We start from the raw sequence: 18,323 nt of genomic DNA, 5'->3' as shown, positions 1-18,323 counted from the left end.
CCTTGACAAGCCTCTGCGATCCGAACCCCAATCCGTCAGCTTCCTACTCTCAAACTGCTTTCTCTTCCCTTTTTTTTTTTTTTATACACTAACTACCACCTAAATCTAGGCCTCAGCATAGACTGTAGGTTTGGCACCCTCTCCACCTGCTAGGAGACAGAAGAATACTGCCGGACTGTAGGTGGCACCAGCCTAGATATAGGTGGAGTTTTTGTTTGTAAACTTCTGTCTCCATCTGCTAGAGGGGGGGCCAAACCCAGGAGTCTGGACTGATCCGGGTACGTACAGGGAACTTTATCTTCTTCTGCCTGGCCTGGTAGTAAGGCTGCTGATACTCTCTTCACCCCATGAAGCCTGGATGTGAAAGGTGCGTGCTCTATAGATCTGGTCTGCTGCCTCCTGATCTCCTTCTCCTCAATGCTTCTTGCCCTCATCTGCTGCTGATAAAGAGGGAGGGAGACACTGGAATGGACTGGAATCTTGTCTGCTGGTTAGGAGCCAGGAAGAAGGAGAAATATTAAGAATTACCCAACAATGATGTACATGATCTTTCCACACTACAGGTTCCCTCTTCTATAAAGGGAAGCCATTTTTGGTTAGTTTACTTCTCCCACTTCATCTCAACAGTTGCAGCCAGGCTATGTTACACAGGCCTACTGCATATGGAGATGTGGGACTGTAATTGACAGAAGATTATCTGAAAGGACTTGGCAAACTTGTGCTAGTAAACTTTTAGATACTTTTTGATTTTTCTAAGTTATAAAATAATGCTGAAAACAGTAAAGCTGAAACCCCAAACTTCAGTGCTCCTACAAAGAAGCCATAACAGGAAGCTAACTCTTATTTGCTTTAATGTAAATTGTAAAAACAATGTTTTCCGACACATGAAAGCAGGTGTCTTTAAACGTATTTACATTTAATACACTGATAATAGCAGATCAGGCATGGACCCTACCTCCTGCCAGCATAGCTGTAAGCACTATTCCACAAGACCAGATATCCACTGGCTCAGCATGAAATTCTCTCCTCTTTATTAGTTCTGGTGCAACGTATGGGAGAGTTCCACACATTTTGTTCAACAGTCGCTCGCGCCCTTGGTGTCGGTACACAGTTGCTAAACCGAAGTCAGAAATTTTCAATACATCTAAATCAATTAAAAGGAGAATTGCATGAAACTACAGTATGACAGTTTTCACTTATTTTACTTGGCTGTAATTCATAATTTTCATATCTATTCCCCAGGTAAACTTACCCCAGCATACAATTCAGCTTTTCATATTTCTTAGGTTCCTCTGCTAAACAGCCCCAAAACATATACACACACCGATACCCCCGTCCAACACCATTCCCCCCCCCCCCCATGTACACAACACTCCACACACAATTTTTCACAACCACATCTACTACCTATACAGCCATACCACCCCCCAATGCACATCTATCCCCCTCTTTTGTCCCCTGAACCACACCATTACCACAATCACCTCCTCCTCTCTCAACAAATCTATGTTGGAAAGTATTCCCATAGCTATGCCGCTGCATGCTTTCCCTATATGTTGCAAAGAACTATAACATGGGATCAATGTTCATCTTCCTACCCATCACACATACATCCACAACTCCAATTCCAACATTCAAACATATACACACACCCCTACTCTCACCTCGATGCCCGTCACATCCCCAGACACAAGCACTCCTCCACACACTGCTGCTACACTCCTCATAGCCCTCATACATGCCCTAGACACACATCCATACCCATATATACAAAACCACACTTCCCAATCACATTCTCCACCTACACCATATCCATACCTCGTCCCCACACACCACACCTTTGTACTCCATAAATATACACACAAACCACCTCATCATCCTAGATCCCCAAACACTCTCATATGCCCTCACACACTGCTGTACTCCCATTGCTACCTTTGTACAAATCTATGTTGGAAAAGCGTTCCTGAAGGAGAAATTACTACTTACCTGATAATTTCCTTTCCTCTATGCAAGGCAGGCCAATCCTCACAAGTGGGTTATGCACCTCTACCAGCAGATGGAAATGGAGTAAAGCTGACTCGCTGCTGTCACAGATATATAGCCTTGCCCAGACATCAGCCCGCCAGTATTCTCTGGAAAAGCTAAACTGTGGACAAACTGATTATACTTGAACATGACTATTAACAGACAACCACTCATGGTTCCAACCAATTGAAAACACTGAGCTTGGTTAAACAAATTAAAATGTACTAATCTTGGGAGCTGGTTATGGCACTTACCAGATATTAACAAATGAACTGGACTAACACTCTGCATCACCCGACCTAAGGGATGAACTAAAAACAAGTAGGCAGCCCAGGGCAGCTTGTAAATTGGCCTGCCTTCCTTAGAGGAAAGAAAATTTCTCTTTCCTCCGTACTTAGGCAGGCCATCTACCCTAGTGGGATGTACTAAAGCTACTCCCAAGAAGTGTGGGAGACTGCCCTTGGTCCTGTCAACACCGCAAGGGCAAAGGCTGCATCCTCCTGGGTGCAAATGTCCAAGGTGCAATGCTTGAGAAAGTGTGTAAGGAGGACCACTGTCCTGATAGTATCCTTCAAAGATACCTCCCGCCGAATTATGCGCTGCTTTTTCCTTTTTAAATAGCATCAGCAAGCAGGTTCCACCCTGGTCAAGGTGGAGCCCATCATTTCAGAACAGGTTCCGCTTTCCTCAAATTGTGTACTAGTTCTTAACGAATCTAAAGTCCTCTTCCCTGCACCATCACCTCATCCATGCATTGTGACTCCAGAAGTCTGCCTGCCTCTGTGGTCCTGTGTGTGCAACAGGAAGTATTTCTGAGAATGCTACCCTGGAAGTTTTTCAACTTTCTACTTAAAAATCTAAATTTTATTTCCAGAACCTCCTTCCTATGTCGTTGGTACCCACATATACCACGACAGGTGGTTCCTCCTTAGCATTGTCTAAAATCCTATCTAGATGACACATGAGGTCTACCCCTTTTCACGAGGCAGACAAGTTCCCAGACTGGAGGAGGACCCACGGCTAAAACTATTAACACATTTTTGAAAATGTTTAATCCATGTGACCCCACTCACCAAAAAGGGAGCGATGATTGGACCAGAATCTCCTACCAGATCACCTGGAAAGAGAACATCACTTTGGTGTACTAGGACGTGATCCTGTAGGTAGAACCTGCTCTCCAAGCAATTGTCCCTGTGCTATTATTGATTTTCCCAATAGCAGCACAGGAACAATTATGATGCACTCATCACTCCCCTTTTGGTGGAGAGGTGGGCCACATGGATCAAACACTTTTTAAAATTTATCAATATCCTTATCGGGCATATTGTGAATCTTCCAGTAAAAAGTGTGTATCTTTCATTGGTCAGATACAAACCCACCAGAATAGATATATCAGGATAAAAACTGAATGCTTAACCAAGGAAAAAGATGGAATAGTGAATAGGTACACACATTCACAAATGCTTTACAGAGCTAGGTCTATATTTTGTACTTAACCTTTAATATAAACACTCACAGCAGTGCATTACTCAGCATAGCTAACTAGATCAAAACATTAAATTAACAGATTCATCACTCTAGCTTGCAGATAAGAGCTTCAAAACAGTCACTTCCTACCCATACCTCTCTCATCTAGGAGAAGATTCTCAGGCTTAATATCCCTGTGTGTTATTCCAATGCTGTGGAGATATTCCTAGAAAATAAAAATATGGATAGTTTAAATGCAGTTAATGTGATTTTATTATTCTTCTATTTGAGAATTCAGAAACTTGAAACCAAAAAGGTGAAAGAAAAAAAGAAGAAAAACACTTACCACACCTGCCATTAGCTGGTGGAAGAACTTCTGTGCTTCTTGTTCTGGCATTCCTACGTCAGGCTCTGAGAGAAGCAATACGCACTGTCAGCAATAACCATTACTGTATACCAGCATAATTAACCTATTTCTGCAACCCTTCTTACTCTGCGCCAAATCATTTTTTGATCCGTTTTCTCCTGCTCCCTTGAGCTTTCACAATCTGAATTGGCCTCTTTTACTATAGTGCCATAAAGCCTCCATTCATTACTGCTGGGGGGAGAGGTATGAGGGGGTGAGGCTGTCCCTGTCATTCTCAAACCATTCCCATCTAACCCAAAAAACAGACTGAAGCCACAGTTCTCTCCAGAAATTGGTGTGTATGAACCCAGAGATTGGCCAATAGACAAGTCTCTCTCGCCCCCCCCCCCCCCCCCCCCATGCAATGAGTACTGCCTCCACACCACCCCTGGGCCAAAGAGCAGAAGCTGGACTTCAGAACATAACCCAGATCTCCAGTACAGCAGTGCATGGTGGTGGCTACCAAGACTTCAAGCCAGACATACTCCATATCATTAATTTACTTTAAGCTTCTTAATCCTTTCCTTGTCAAATTTGCTACAGTTTTGCCCATTCTCAGAGGGCTGTAAATTCCTCTCTCTCTCTCTCGCCTCAGCTATTGATCTATGTATTTCCTGTCCTGGAGATCACATACCGGTAAATAGAATCTTTTCAGAATGTAGAGAATGAAGAGCTGCTTTTAAAACAATTAATCAGTTTATCCACTGTTGATGTCAGCATACTAATCAGAAGGGAAAAATGTGGTCTTACCTGCTAATTTCCTTTCCCTTTCCTTGAGTCCTACCAGACCAGTTCAGAATATGCTTTCTACCCCACTACCAGCAGATAAGACAGAAAACTCTGTTGCTGAGCTTCTTCTATATAAGGTGAGCAACTGTTGCTGTCTCAAAGAAAGGATAGAATGAGGCTGCTGGAAGGAGCGGAATAGGATGCTGTTGCATCCGTTGGTCTCAGACTGCTTCGACCCTCGTGCCTCACCTTTTTCTCTGCTCTCCCCGCTAGCCTTGGGAAGATGGCTACCGCTGCGTCTGCAAGCCGCGTTCTCCGGTGTCCCCGGAATGGCTATGGCAAAGCCTCACACCATGTTGCTCCTAATGGCCTCCTAGGGTGCGCACGCCACCCATGTCTTTATCCACATCATGGCGGGAACCTCGGGGGCATCCCCCTCGAGTGATGGCACGCCATCCGGGTATTTAGCCTATGCTTGTTTGCTAGCTCATCAAGTCAGCAAGGATTGGATTTGTCCGGTCTAAGCTACTCTGCCGCTTCCGTGCTGCTGCTGGAAGCTCTCTGCCCTTCGGAGTATTCTCTAACCTGGGTACCTGTTCCTCGGGGGCCCTCTGCTTTCTTTCAGGTGCCTTACTGGGGTCAGGTACTCGCTCCTGCTATAACCACAAGTTCCTGCTGAGGCTCCTATCTAGGGAGAACATATCTCCCGTTTTAGAAAGTAGTGGCTGTAGGGAACCCCTAGTGTCCTCCGGGGTCAAAGAGGCAAAGACGTTTCTAACCAGTTCAGCAAGTTGATCCACTGACTGACTTTCCCTTGAAGCAGGAGTTGGAGAAGGGACAGACACAAATAGGTTCATGCCCAGATTGCTTAAGAAGGGTTGATGGATCCAGCGAGTGGAGCAGTTCCAGAGGGCTTCACAATGAGGACTGTATGGGCAAAACCTCCAGTGCTGAAAGTGTGTCAGTAGTGCTCCACGCCAGACTTGCAACCAAATGCAAACTCTGCTGAAAGCACTGATAAATGAGCGCTCTGGGTCAATATAGCCAGTCATGCGCTCCACGCCAAGGAAAGTACTGAGAGTATGCTTCATGCTGCTAGGTGTGCATTCCCATGCTGATAGCATCACTGGGCAAGCACTGCCTACTGGCATCTCTGATCAAGGTTTAAGACCCAGAAAGAATAGATGGTTCAGCGCTAAAGGATTCTACCAAGCCAAGAAAGAGAAAGGGACCTGCGCTAGTGTGGACTAAGACTATACTTGCACTAATGAGGAATCCTCTGCCATGGTACTGGGAGCCTTCTTCCTAGGCTTTGAGGGACTGTGCTGCAGGGGAGAGTCCAGTTCTGCACTGTAGGCCATGCTTTTGACAGAGCTGCGTGTTTCCACACCTTTCTAGACTTCACATCTGTAGCAGATCTGGGACCAGACGCCACAGAGAGAGACCTCACCTGAGCATGATGTAAAGACAAGCTTTTACTCTACTATTATGAATGTTTTTATTTCTGTAAACTGTCTTGAAACTATTGACTAGGGGGTATAGAAATCTTTTAAAATAAATACTCAAAACACAGCATGCACCGAAGGAGGTTGATTCCAGGAGGAAGACCCACTTCTGCAATCCAGCTCAGGGGACCCATTCTTCCAGGGCCTTGTGAAGATCCTGCATCTTCCAGAAATGATGCTGCTGGAACCTCGACCAATGGCAGCGGTAGCCCCTGTGACATAGTAAGGGCAAAGGGCCGTCGACGCCATTTTGATTACTGGCAGCACCCTTTGCCCTTACTATGTCACAGGGGCTACCGCTGCCATTGGTCGACCCCAGTGACATAGTGAGGGCAAAGGGCCGTTGGCGCCATTTTGACTACTGGCAGCCAACAGCCCAAGTCCAGGAGATCGCTCCCGGACCCCCGCTGGACCACCAGGGACTTTTAGTAGGTCTTGGGGGAGTCAGGAGGGTGGGGGGTTGTAGTAAATTAATTTTGGAGGTCTTGGGGGGCATCAGGAGGGTGGGGGGAGATGTGTTAGATTTTTACTTTTTTATTAAAGATTTGTCTGCGAGCCCTGGACCTCCACTGGACCACCAGGGACTTTTGGCAGGTCTTGTGGGGGAGGGGGGGGTCAGGAGGGTGGGGGGTTGTAGTAAATTAATTTGGCAGGTCTTGGGGGCATCAGGAGAGTAAGGGGTTGTAGTAAATTAATTTGGTAGGTCTTGGGGGGGGGGGGTCAGGAGGGTGGGGGGTTGTAGTTAGTATGGCTCTCACAGATTTACATTTTAAAATATGTGGCGTTCATGGCTCTCTCAGCCAAAAAGGTTCCCGACCCCTGCCTTAAAGGCTGGCTTCTTTTATCTGGACATGGATAAACACACTTTTTAACACTTAACCCCTGCTGAGGCAGGGATTCTTAGAAAAAAAACAACTGCAATAAGGTAGAAGAAATCAAAAGAAAAGGATAAACAAAAATCGAGAGTGGGTCAGAGTCCCTGTGATAGTGCAGACAAAATGAGACAAAGGATCATGAAGCAGGGCGTGCACGGAAGCTGATACGCATGCTCAGTAAAACTTACATTGAGCTAGAGAGAGGCATAGTCTGTGACACTACTCATACGTAATGGCCAATTCATGCCTGTGTGTTGACTGAGAATGCCCATAATTACAGCCATTGTAAGATAGCAAATGGTAAAGATCTTATCTGCATACAAGAATCTTTCCTTCAAGCCCCTCAGCAATGCAAGAAATAAATATATTGAAAAGCCATGGATAACCCCACTGATCATGTTGTCTTAAGCAAATTTGATTGTATTAACCACCATTCCATCTCTAAACACTGTGGATCCATCAGGTCTAGAGGAAGTGTATAAAGAGGAGGCAGCAAAACACTGCACGGAGCGGCAGTAGCCACAGAGGCATTCACGGAGCGGGATGCCAGTGGCCAGTGGTTGGTGTTCCACCTTCACGGAGCGGAAGGATGGCGGGCTGCCATCTCCATATTTTAAAAAAACAAAACAGGGGTGGGCAAGAATATGTAAAATTAACGAAGAGTTCATAAGCTATAGGTATTACCAATTATTAGGCTTATTCAATATTTGTTGATAGATAATGTGGCTTTCAATGCATACTTCACTTTCAATACATATCGGGCATAGCTCTCTGCTTCAACGGCAGGGGAGAAGTAAAACTGATACGTCACGCATATCCAGCATAGCTCTCTGCTTCAACGGCAGGGGAGAAGAAAAACAACCAATAAGGGCTGAATAACATAGTCTGGGTAAATAAGTAGGGATGTGCAGAGCAAAAGTTTATGTTCATAAGTCCATAAGTCGAAAGGGGGTCCCATTTGCGGTCAATATGGACATATGGAGAATTCCATAAGTTGAGTCTATGTCCATATGTGCAAATAAAAATTTAAACCCCTCACCCTCCTTAATCCCCCCCCCCCAAGACTTACCAAAACTCCCTGGTGGTCCAGCGGGGTCAGGACGCCATTTCTGACCTCCTTTGCAAGGAGCACGTGACGTCGGCGCCACGTCGGAGTGACGCGGCGTCACGTGATTCCCCGCGGGTTCGCTCCGGGACCCTCGTTCGACCCAAAAGGAACTTTTGGCCAGCTTGGGGGGGCCTCCTGACACCCGACGTGGCGCCGTCACGTGCTCCTCGCAAAGGAGTTCAGAAATGGCAGAAATGGTGTCCTGACTCCTTGCTGGACCACCAGGGAGTTGTGGTAAGTCTTTGGGGGGGGGGATTAAGGAAGGTGAGGGGTTTAAATTTTTATTTTGGATCAACAATCGCGATTTCCAACGTATTCAACATAGCTATGTTGAATACGTTGGAAATCCGATCGTTTTCGCCTCATCACTTTAAGTTAAAAAAAAAAAAAAAAGTAGCGTTTTACATTTAAGTTCAAAACGAATGCACACCCCTATAAATAAGTATGTGTGTAGCTTGCTTATTGCAGCGGTTACTACCCCTAACTAATCAAGCTTGATATTTCACTTAGATGCAGTTCCATCACTGCTCTCTGCATTGGTGATGGGGGTGAAAGGGAAGTAGAACCAGGGGTTGCTGGGAGCCAGGAGAAACAGATGAGTATGGGAGAAGGGGAAGTGTGAGGCTTGCTGGGCAGACTGGATGGACCGATTGGTCTTCTTCTGCCGTCATTTCTGATTCTGTTTCATTCTTTGCATCCATTAACCAGTTCCTCATCCAATTTACAACTCTATGGCCCACTCCTGTATCTTATAGCATACTTATGATTTAATTACTCGCCTTTCCAAATCTGAGCTCAAAGTGAGCTTCAAATGCAAGGGACAGTTCATAGACCATTGAGACAATGGAGGGCAAAGTGACTTGCCCAAGATCAAAAGGAGCATCAGTGGGAAGTGGTATTCCTCCACTCCCCATATCAAAAGCCTAACCGAGGTCCAAATAGGCACATTCCTAATACATCACTTTTGTTAATTCATTAAAAGAACTCAATCCAGTTTTTCAGGCATGATCTTCCACTTGTAAAACCATCTTCCTCTTACAATGGTTCTGCTGCAAGAGAAAAAAAAATCCTTGTGGCATACCTATTCGATCGAAGAGTTCTCCCCCACTACAGTACTCTAGAAACAGGTACTGGATAGTGCCTTCCCGTCTATGTCCGTAGAACTTCACAATGTTGGCATGGTTCAGCATTTTATTGATGCAGATCTCCTTTTTAATGTTCTCTGGACAATCTGCAGCACGCTTCATATCTACAATTTTTACTGCAACAGCTTCTTCCGTGTGTCGGTTTACAGCCAGCTGAACTCTTGTCAAGAGAAAAAAAGGAAAAAAAATAAAAGGATACATTTTCTATCTGAAGAAGTGCTACTCATTCAGTCAGCTCTAGGTTTGAGAATCATGTTTTCCTTCAGGGCCCTCGATTTGGTGCTCTTACGTTAGAACAATGAAATAGGGTTGTTTGAGACTGCTTAGCACTAATACATTGAGAGACTGCACATGGGTTATCTAGACAGGACAGCAATGCAGTCAACACTGCTCGCCAGCAAAATGATACTGGAGCAAGACTCAGAGTTCCCAGCACCAGTCAGAACACAAGTGTAAAACATAGTGAGATCACATAAATGTAAGAAAATCAACAAAGAACTTCCAGGCTCAGTAGTAGGCAGATTTAGGATCCAGGCAAGTACTTATGCCTTTCTGGCTGATGTTAATATTCAAGTTTTGAATTTTCAAACTTCAAGATTTAAGAGTGAATTAAGAAATTGCTCACACACAGTAAAACAGCTTGGAATTATATCATTAGTCAAAATTTTTGGTATATATGCCTGATGCCTCTAAACTAATTGTATAAATGGGTGTGTGGGGGGCAACACAAAACCCCACTTTTTAGTACAGTATATTAAACAAAATAGAACAACCTACAAATATTTGTACTTAATCTGACACATGCCTAATTACACATATTACATTATACTATTATAGTCTAAAATATATTCTAAATTTAAAAAAATATAAATATATAAATTTAGTTTTCTCCCAACAGATATTGTAATCTAATGACACATTGTTCCCTATTCTATTGAAAGGGTTGGGATGAGTGAACAAACTGGTCTTCATAGCAAATTGTCTTTGACTTCTAGACTTTAATATGACCAAGCTGTCTGACAGGCTGCAATGGGAAAAAGTCAACTGGAATCTAGGGTTATCTGGCAGGCTGCAAGTTTTGTACTTAACTAGAAGTCCTAGGGGAAACGTAGACTCATGTAGCCAGATCTCCTAGGGGACCTAGGAGGTCAGATGTTGGCTATTTAGATTATTAGATTGATTTGGTTAGGCATGAGAAAGGTGGATGCTGGAAGAATTATGTGTGGATCTTGTATGCTCTTCTATCCAAGATCGTAGAGTACAGAGGAAGACAAGACGACTGTCCTGGATAAGGAGAAATCTTGCTGGTGGTTGTACTCTGTGGTTGGCAGCTGGGATATATCCTTAAACTGGGCATACTGGATAGGCCAGATGGCCTTTTTCTGCCGTCATTTACTACATCACTATATTCTTGTTTTACTGTTACCTAAATTTGAGCAACTATAGGAAAATTGGTTCTTACCTGCAGTACCACAGATCAGTCCAGACACCTGGGTTTTGCCTCCCTTCCAGCAGATGGAGACAGAGAAAAACTTCGAGAGGGCCCCCTCTTAGTCTGGTGTGCCACCTGCTTCTCTTCAGTATTGATCAGTACCCAAGCAGAAAAACCAACCACTGAATAACCAAGAACTTAAGAACGATATCCCCCAACCCCACAACGAGCAGAGGATGAGGGGCAAACAACTAATTGAATTTGGCAGCTAAGACTACATGACCAAGATCAAGCAAGCAATAGAAAGTATTAGACGAGCAGACTCTTTGTTACACCCGAACCCAGTAACTCAATCTCTGAAGTGGGCGGGGGTCTGGACTGATTTGTGGTACTATAGGAATGAAAATTAGCAGGTAAGAACCAATTTTAATTTTCCTGTATGTACCCAGATCAGTCCAGACACCTGGGATGTGCCAAAGCTTCCCTAGACAGAGTGGGACTGCAAGAGTCCTGCTTGGAGAAGCCAATCACCAAAAGGACAGGCTTTGGGATCCTGAACATCTAGGCGGTAATGCTTGGCAAAGGTGTGCAGAGATTTCCAAGTAGCCACCCTGCAAATCTCCCAAGGAGAAACCAATTGACATTCTGCCCAGGACGTCGCTTGTGAACATGTGGAATGGGCCTTTAAACCCTCAGGGACAGGGTGACTATGAGATATATATGAAGAGGCAATCGCATCCTTCAACCAATGCACTATCGTAGCTTTAGAAGCTTTCTGCCCCTTGTTAACGCCATGCCACAATACAAAAAGGTGATCTGACAGTCAGAAATCGTTGGTAACCTCCAAATAGCGCAATAAAACTCTTTTCACGTCCAGGTTCTTTAAATCCCTGGCATGCGGATAATTGGACTCCACGTCGGAAAAGGCTGGAAGCTCCACAGACTGAGATGAAAAGACGACACTACCTTTGGAAGAAAGGAAGGGACCGTATGCAAGGAGATTCCAGAGGTTGAGATTCTCAAAAACTGTTCTCTACAGGGCAGAGCCTGTAGCTCCAAGAGCCTCCTGGCAGAACAGATGGCCACCAAAAATACCACTTTCAGCATCAGATCCTTCACAGTGGCTCTCTTAAGTGGCTCGAATGGTGCTGAACACAAGCCCCTAAAGACCAGATTCAAACTCCATGAAGGTCACACCCGACAGATTGGAAGACGCAAATGCTTCACTCCCCAAAGAAAACGCATCACATCCGGATGAGCCACCAGGGAAGATCCATGAACCTTGCCAGTCAGACAACCCAGAGCCACCACTTGAACCCTCAAAGACTTGAATGATAGACCCTTCGCAAGGCCAGCCTGCAAGAAAGAGAGAATCGTGATCACAGAGGCTAGACAAGGGTCCGCATTCTGTGTTTTTGCACCAAGACTCTAAGACCTTCCACACCTGAATATATGCCATGGACGTGGAAGGCTTCTGAACTTGTAACAGAGTGGTAATGACATCCTCCAGATAGCCTCTCTTTCTCAACTGCCTCCTCTCAAAAGCCAGGCCGCAAGACAAAAGCGATCCACTTGATCCAAAAATATTGGGCCTCGATGCAGGAGATTTGGGAGATGACCGAACCGCAGGAGTCCGTCCAATGCCAGATTGATCAGGTCCGCAAACCACGGGCAAAGCAGCCACTCCGGAGCCACCCGGCACGGATGAAGCTCTATTCTCCTGAGGACCTTGCTGATCAAGGGCCAAGGAGGAATCACTTAAAGGAGGTCCTCCTGAGGTCAAGGGACGACAAGCACATCGACTCCCTCCACTCCGTGCTCTCTTCTGTGGCTGAAGAACCGTTCTGCCTTGGCATTGCCATGGGTCGTCATGAGATCGACATGCGGCGGCCCCAGTTGTGGGAGATTAGGTCCATGGCACTCTCCGCTAACTCCCATTCTCCGGGGTCCAATTGTTGACGGCTGAGAAAATCCACCTGAATGTTAGAGGTTCCCGCTTTATAGGAGACTGCCAGTAATGTCAAATGATGTTCAGTCCAGGACATCAACATCTCTGCCTCCAGAGCTACCACATAACTCTTGGTTCCCCCTTGACGGTTGATAAAAGCCACCGTGGTCGCATTGTCCGACAGAACCCGGACTGCCTTGTTGCCCAGAAGGGGAAGGAAGCTCTCCAAAGCCAGTCCCACCGCCCTCATAAGAACATAAGAAATTGCCATGCTGGGTCAGACCAAGGATCCATCAAGCCCAGCATCCTGTCTCCAACAGAGGCCAAACCAGGCCACAAGAACCTGGCAATTATCCAAACACCAAGAAAATCCCATGCTACTGATGCAACCAATAGCAGTGGCTATTCCCTAAGTAAACTTGATTAATAGCCGTTAATGGACTTCTCCTCCAAGAACTTATCCAGACTGTTGATTGACCAGTTTGCTTCCTCTGCGGACCATTGATCCTGTGCCGCTTGAGACTGGCATACAGGTCCCCAGCCGGAGAGACTGGCATCGGTGGTCACCACCATCCTGAGGTACTTCGAGGTCCACACCGTGCTCCAAATGACCTGGTGTCAGCTACCAAAGGAGACCGGACCTGGCGACTTCCGGGAAAGGGAGCTGGAGATGAAATTGTTCTGACAACGGATTACAATGGAACAGCAACGCTCGCTGCAGATGTCTCTTGTGAGCACAGGCCCATAGGACGAGCTCCAAGGTTGATGCCATGGAACCACGAACCTGTAAACAGACGCAGACTCTGGGCACTTGCAGTTACATCAGGTTCTGGACTTGAGCTAGCAACTTGATAATCTTCTCTTCCCTTCCGAAAGAAAAACCTTTCCCATGTCGGTATCGAATCAAGCCCCTAGAAACTCCAGAATCCGGGAAGGAGTAAGATAACTCTTGGCTAGGTTGACCACCCAGCTCAAAGAGCGCAACCGGAGCAGTACTGTGTCAACCACCTGTATGCACAACTCCTGGGACTTTGCTCTGATCAGTCAATCGTCCAGATAGGGATGGACTAGAATCCCCTCTCTGCCCAAGGCTGCCGCCACCACAACCATGACATTTGTAACGGGCTGGGGACCCGTGGCCAGGCCTAATGGCACGGCGCAAAACTGGAAATGATAGAGGATCAAAAATCTGAGATAGCTCTGATGAACTCTGCGGATCCCAGGCTTTCGTCAGATCCAGGGAGGCCAAGAACTCCCCCTGGAGCACTGCTGCTATCACCGAACGGAGTCTCCATCCGAAAGTGAGGCACCTTGAGGGCCACATTGACTTTTTCAGATCTAGGATGGGGCGGAAGGATCCCTCCTCCTTTGGAACCACGAAGTAGATAGAGTATCTCCCCTGGCCTTGTTCTTGGCGGGGTACTGGAACAATGGCCCCTAGTTCCCTCAAATGGAGGAGAGTCTGTCGGACGACCTGCTTCTTTTCTGGGGAGCCGCAGGGAGACACAAGAAACAAGCTGCGCAGTGGACGAGCAAACTAACACATAACCGTGTTCTATCACGCTTAGAACCCATTGGTCCGATGTGATTTTAACCCACTCCTGGTAAAAGTCAGCCAACCCCCGATGCATGGAGCAAGTCGGCTGTGTTTCATTGAGATGCACTGGCACCACTTGTTCCTGGGGCGGGTCCGTCTCGGTTAGATCTGCAGCCACGAAAGGATTGGGACCAATTCTGAGACCTCCCCGAGGTCTGCCGCTGTCCTGTCCCCTGAGCTCTGCTCCGACGGAAACGTCGCTGACCCCGAAAATGGGAGCAAGGCGGAAAGTCCTTCACGCCCCTTGGTCTGTCCTCTGGGAGTTTATGAACCTTATTTTCTCCCAGTTGCTTGATCAGTTGCTCTAGGTCCTCTCCAAAGAGGAACTTTCCCTTGAAGGGTAAAGCCCCGAGCTGCGCTTTAGAGAAGACATCCACCAACTAGTTAGCCAAAAAAGCCTACTCGCTGAAATGGCAGATACCATGGTCCTGGACGAGGTACGCCGAAGGTCATACAGGGCATCTGTGCCATAGGCTACCGCAGCCTCCAACCACTCCATCTGCTTCGCTTCCTGAGGAGTAACTGCTGAATGAGTAATTCCGCTGAGTGAGTAATAGTGCTCACTCAGCAGAATTACCGACCCCTACCAGCCAAGATGCGGACCTTCCCAATCCCAATCATCTCAGACACAACTCCAAACCCATTACCATCCCTAACACTCAATTCAAGAGGCTGATCCCCCATCACTATCTCCCCTCTCACTCAACTACTGGGCCTCTCTTTATTCTCACTCACCCTCTTCAATGCCCAATCTCTCACAAAAAAACCCCACATTATCAACGATTATCTTTTGGATGCCAAACCCGACATATGCGCAATTACGGAAACTTGATTGAAACCCACGGACACAGTACTAACCAACCAACTTCCCACTCGGATGTACGACATCTACTCAATCCCTAGACCCAAAAAAAATAGGCGGCGGCCTACTCCTAATGGCAAAAAAAGATCTAAGATTTTCTTTCCAATACTCAGATTCTACAGCAAATCTGGAATTCGCTCTCTTCAAATATGCCTAGTTTATGCCCCCCCCCCAGGGCTCCTTGAATCAGACCCTCACAACTCATTGAACGCATTGCCAAACATATTAACTACGATTCTCCAGCTATAAGGAGACTTCAACTTACACGTTGACGCTTCTCCTCTATCCCCCCAACTGTGAAACTTTACTCTCATCACTCAAATACTTGGGTTTCAAACAAATAATAGACAGTCCCACTCATAAAGCTGGACACACACTGGACCTAATATTCCTAAACCAAGGAATTACCCTAGCTTCCAAACCGCTATGCACCCCTGTCCTTTGGTCAGACCATCAACTGATTACTACGACCCTAGACATCCCCAAAACCACACCACAACCATCTCAGGAAACCGTGCTCCTTAGACAACCTCAGCTCCCACCTATCTAAAGAATTAGATCACCTTGATCTCTCAGATGCAGAGGCCGCCACCACCTCGTGGTTCAAAATAACCAATAAAGTAGCTGATCTTACCTGCCCTACAATTACTAAAGTAATACACCCGAACCCCAACAGAAAACCTTGGTTCACACCACAATTGAAATCCCTCAAACAAGACCTAAGAAGCAAGGAACACAGATGGCGAAAAAACCCTTCCACAGAGACGCAGGCCGCCTACAAAGATACCATGCACCGTTACAGGAATACGATCCTCCGAACTAAGAGAGACTTCTTCGCCCAAAAAATCCACCACTTCTTTGACTCCAAAGCCCTGTTCTCGTACGTCTCATCTCTTACAAAAAACGGCCCCTCCAACTATTCCCGACGACCAAGCTGAAACCAAAGCTACAGAACTAGCTATTTACTTCGATAAAAAAATCTCCAACCTGGTAGCGCCACTTATTTCCAACAATAACCAATTACATCTCCCTTATAACACCACTATTCAGCAAAACTCCAGACTTGAATCATTCGAGCCCACTTTCTCATTGGAGATTGAAATCTTGCTCAAGAAGCTAAAACCATCCTCTCATCCTTCGGACCCAATACCTTCAAATCTCCTCATCTCCATCCCAAAAATCATTGCGAAGCCTCTCTCAGAAATCAACTGCTCTCTTGCTCAAGGGTTAGTACCAGACGCCCTTAAGATCGCGACACTCAAACCGCTGCTAAAAAAACCAAACTTGTCTCCAGCGGATCCAGCCAACTTCCGTCCAATAGCCAACTTACCGTTTATTGCGAAACTTCTAGAAATAATAGTTACCACAACTCTCTGAATACCTGGACTTGCACAAGATTCTAGTCCCAGCACAGTTCGGATTCTGAAAATCACTATTAATCTCTCTCTCAGACACTATCATCCTCAGCTTTGAAAAAAAACAACAACCACCATACCTCCTGGCTCTTCTCGATCTATCCGCGGCATTCGACACAGTGAACCACGCAATACTATTAGATCGCCTCACGGACATTGGTATTACTGGGACGGCACACAGATGGTTCAAGTCTTTCCTCAATAATATATGCTTTAAGGTCAAAATTAACAACAAAGAATCCCAACCCCGTCAGCTCCTCCTTGGGAGTCCCACAAGGTGCTTCTCTCTCTCCTACTCTCCAACATTTACCTTCTTCCGCTCTGCCAGTTTCTAGCAAATCTTAATCTAACACACTACATATACGCTGATGACATGCAAGTACTAATTCCCTATCAAGGAATCCTTTTCCAAAACCCTCAGCTTCTGGAACAATTGCCTTCAATCAACCACCTCCTCTCCAGCCTTAACCTAGTCCTTAACACCAATGAGACGGAGATCCTTATATCACTTGACAAGTATGGACTAAACAAAATACCAATCACTTCTCAAATTAATATCTCCCCGCATGTCAGAGACCTTGGTGTTATTCTGGATAAACAGTTCAACCTAAAAAAAAATTTATCAACACAACCACAAGACTGTTTCTTCAAACTTCAAGTACTGAAAAAGTTGAAACCCCCTCCTCCATTTCCATGACTACCGCACGGTGCTTCAAGCCATCATCTTGTCAAAACTAGACTACTGTAATTCACTCCTTCTAGGTCTTCCAGCAAACACTATCAGACACCTGCAGAAGGTACAGAACTCCGCTGCTAGGATCCTGTCCAACTCCAATAGAAGAGAGCACATCACGCCCATACTTCGCAACCTACACTGGCTTCCCATCAAATTTAGAATTCTCTACAAAGTCCTTATGATAATCTATAAAGCCATGCACAATCTAACACCTCTTGATCTTAACTTACCTCTACGTCTCCATGAATCCTCTAGACCGATTAGATCTGCTTACAAAGGCACTCTCTATGCCCCCCCCCCAGTAAAGAATGCCTTAAGGAAGCGTGCCGTATCCACCGCTGGGCCCTCTCAATGGATTGCTCTTCCTCCAGAATCCCGCAAGAACCATGCGCACTGACTTTCAAAAAGAAACTCAAAACCTGGCTATTCAAACAAGCCTTCCCATAACCAGAGATCATTACCATACTATACAAACATGCTTATCCATAATCAGACGATCATTACCATTAACACTCCATTACGAACATTACCATGACCTCCTTCACAGACCTATTATTGTACCTTTATTTACTTTATTTTTACTTATATTTATTTTAAACTTCTCCGGTGTGGACTTACAGTTTCTTGCTTAATCGACTCTTCACTCTCTAAGTGTCTCCCTGGTTAACAGCTGCCTATTTTACCCCCAGTTTTATCCACTGTTTTCCCAGTTCTATGTAACCCTTGTTGCAATATTGTGTTACACTGTTAACCGATATGATATGTATCTTGCCACATAAATGTTGGTATAGAAAAGTTCAAAATAAATAAATAAATAACCCATTGCAAACTGGCCCGTAGCATATAGCTGCTGCATTCTGCTGCTCTAATGCCCAGAGCGGAAACTTCAAAAATCAGTTTAAGATGGACCTCAAGCTTGCGATCCTGTAAATCCTTCAAAGCTGCCGCCCCCACTACTGGAATAGTAGTTTGCTTAGTGACCGCCGACACAGACGCATCCACCTTGGGAAGCTTCAGCAGCTCCAGCATATTCTCCAGCAGCGGGTACAGCTTGTCCATGGCTCTGCTGA

The 18,323-nt window shown here is 45.7% G+C and overlaps 1 protein-coding gene across 1 annotated transcript in view; it reads right to left on the bottom strand.

Moving 5' to 3' along the window:
- CHEK1 (checkpoint kinase 1) overlaps positions 1-18,323 on the bottom strand; it is a 140,063-nt gene that overhangs the window by 97,666 nt on the left and 24,074 nt on the right. Inside the window, 4 exon segments of the mRNA XM_029606539.1 lie at positions 956-1,144; positions 3,652-3,721; positions 3,842-3,906; positions 9,200-9,423. Coding sequence (XP_029462399.1) covers positions 956-1,144; positions 3,652-3,721; positions 3,842-3,906; positions 9,200-9,423 — 548 coding nt within the window.

This window comes from Rhinatrema bivittatum, chromosome 6 (genome assembly GCF_901001135.1).
Source record: "Rhinatrema bivittatum chromosome 6, aRhiBiv1.1, whole genome shotgun sequence".
NCBI lineage: Eukaryota > Metazoa > Chordata > Amphibia > Gymnophiona > Rhinatrematidae > Rhinatrema > Rhinatrema bivittatum.
This window is presented reverse-complemented; position numbering and strand designations above follow the sequence as displayed.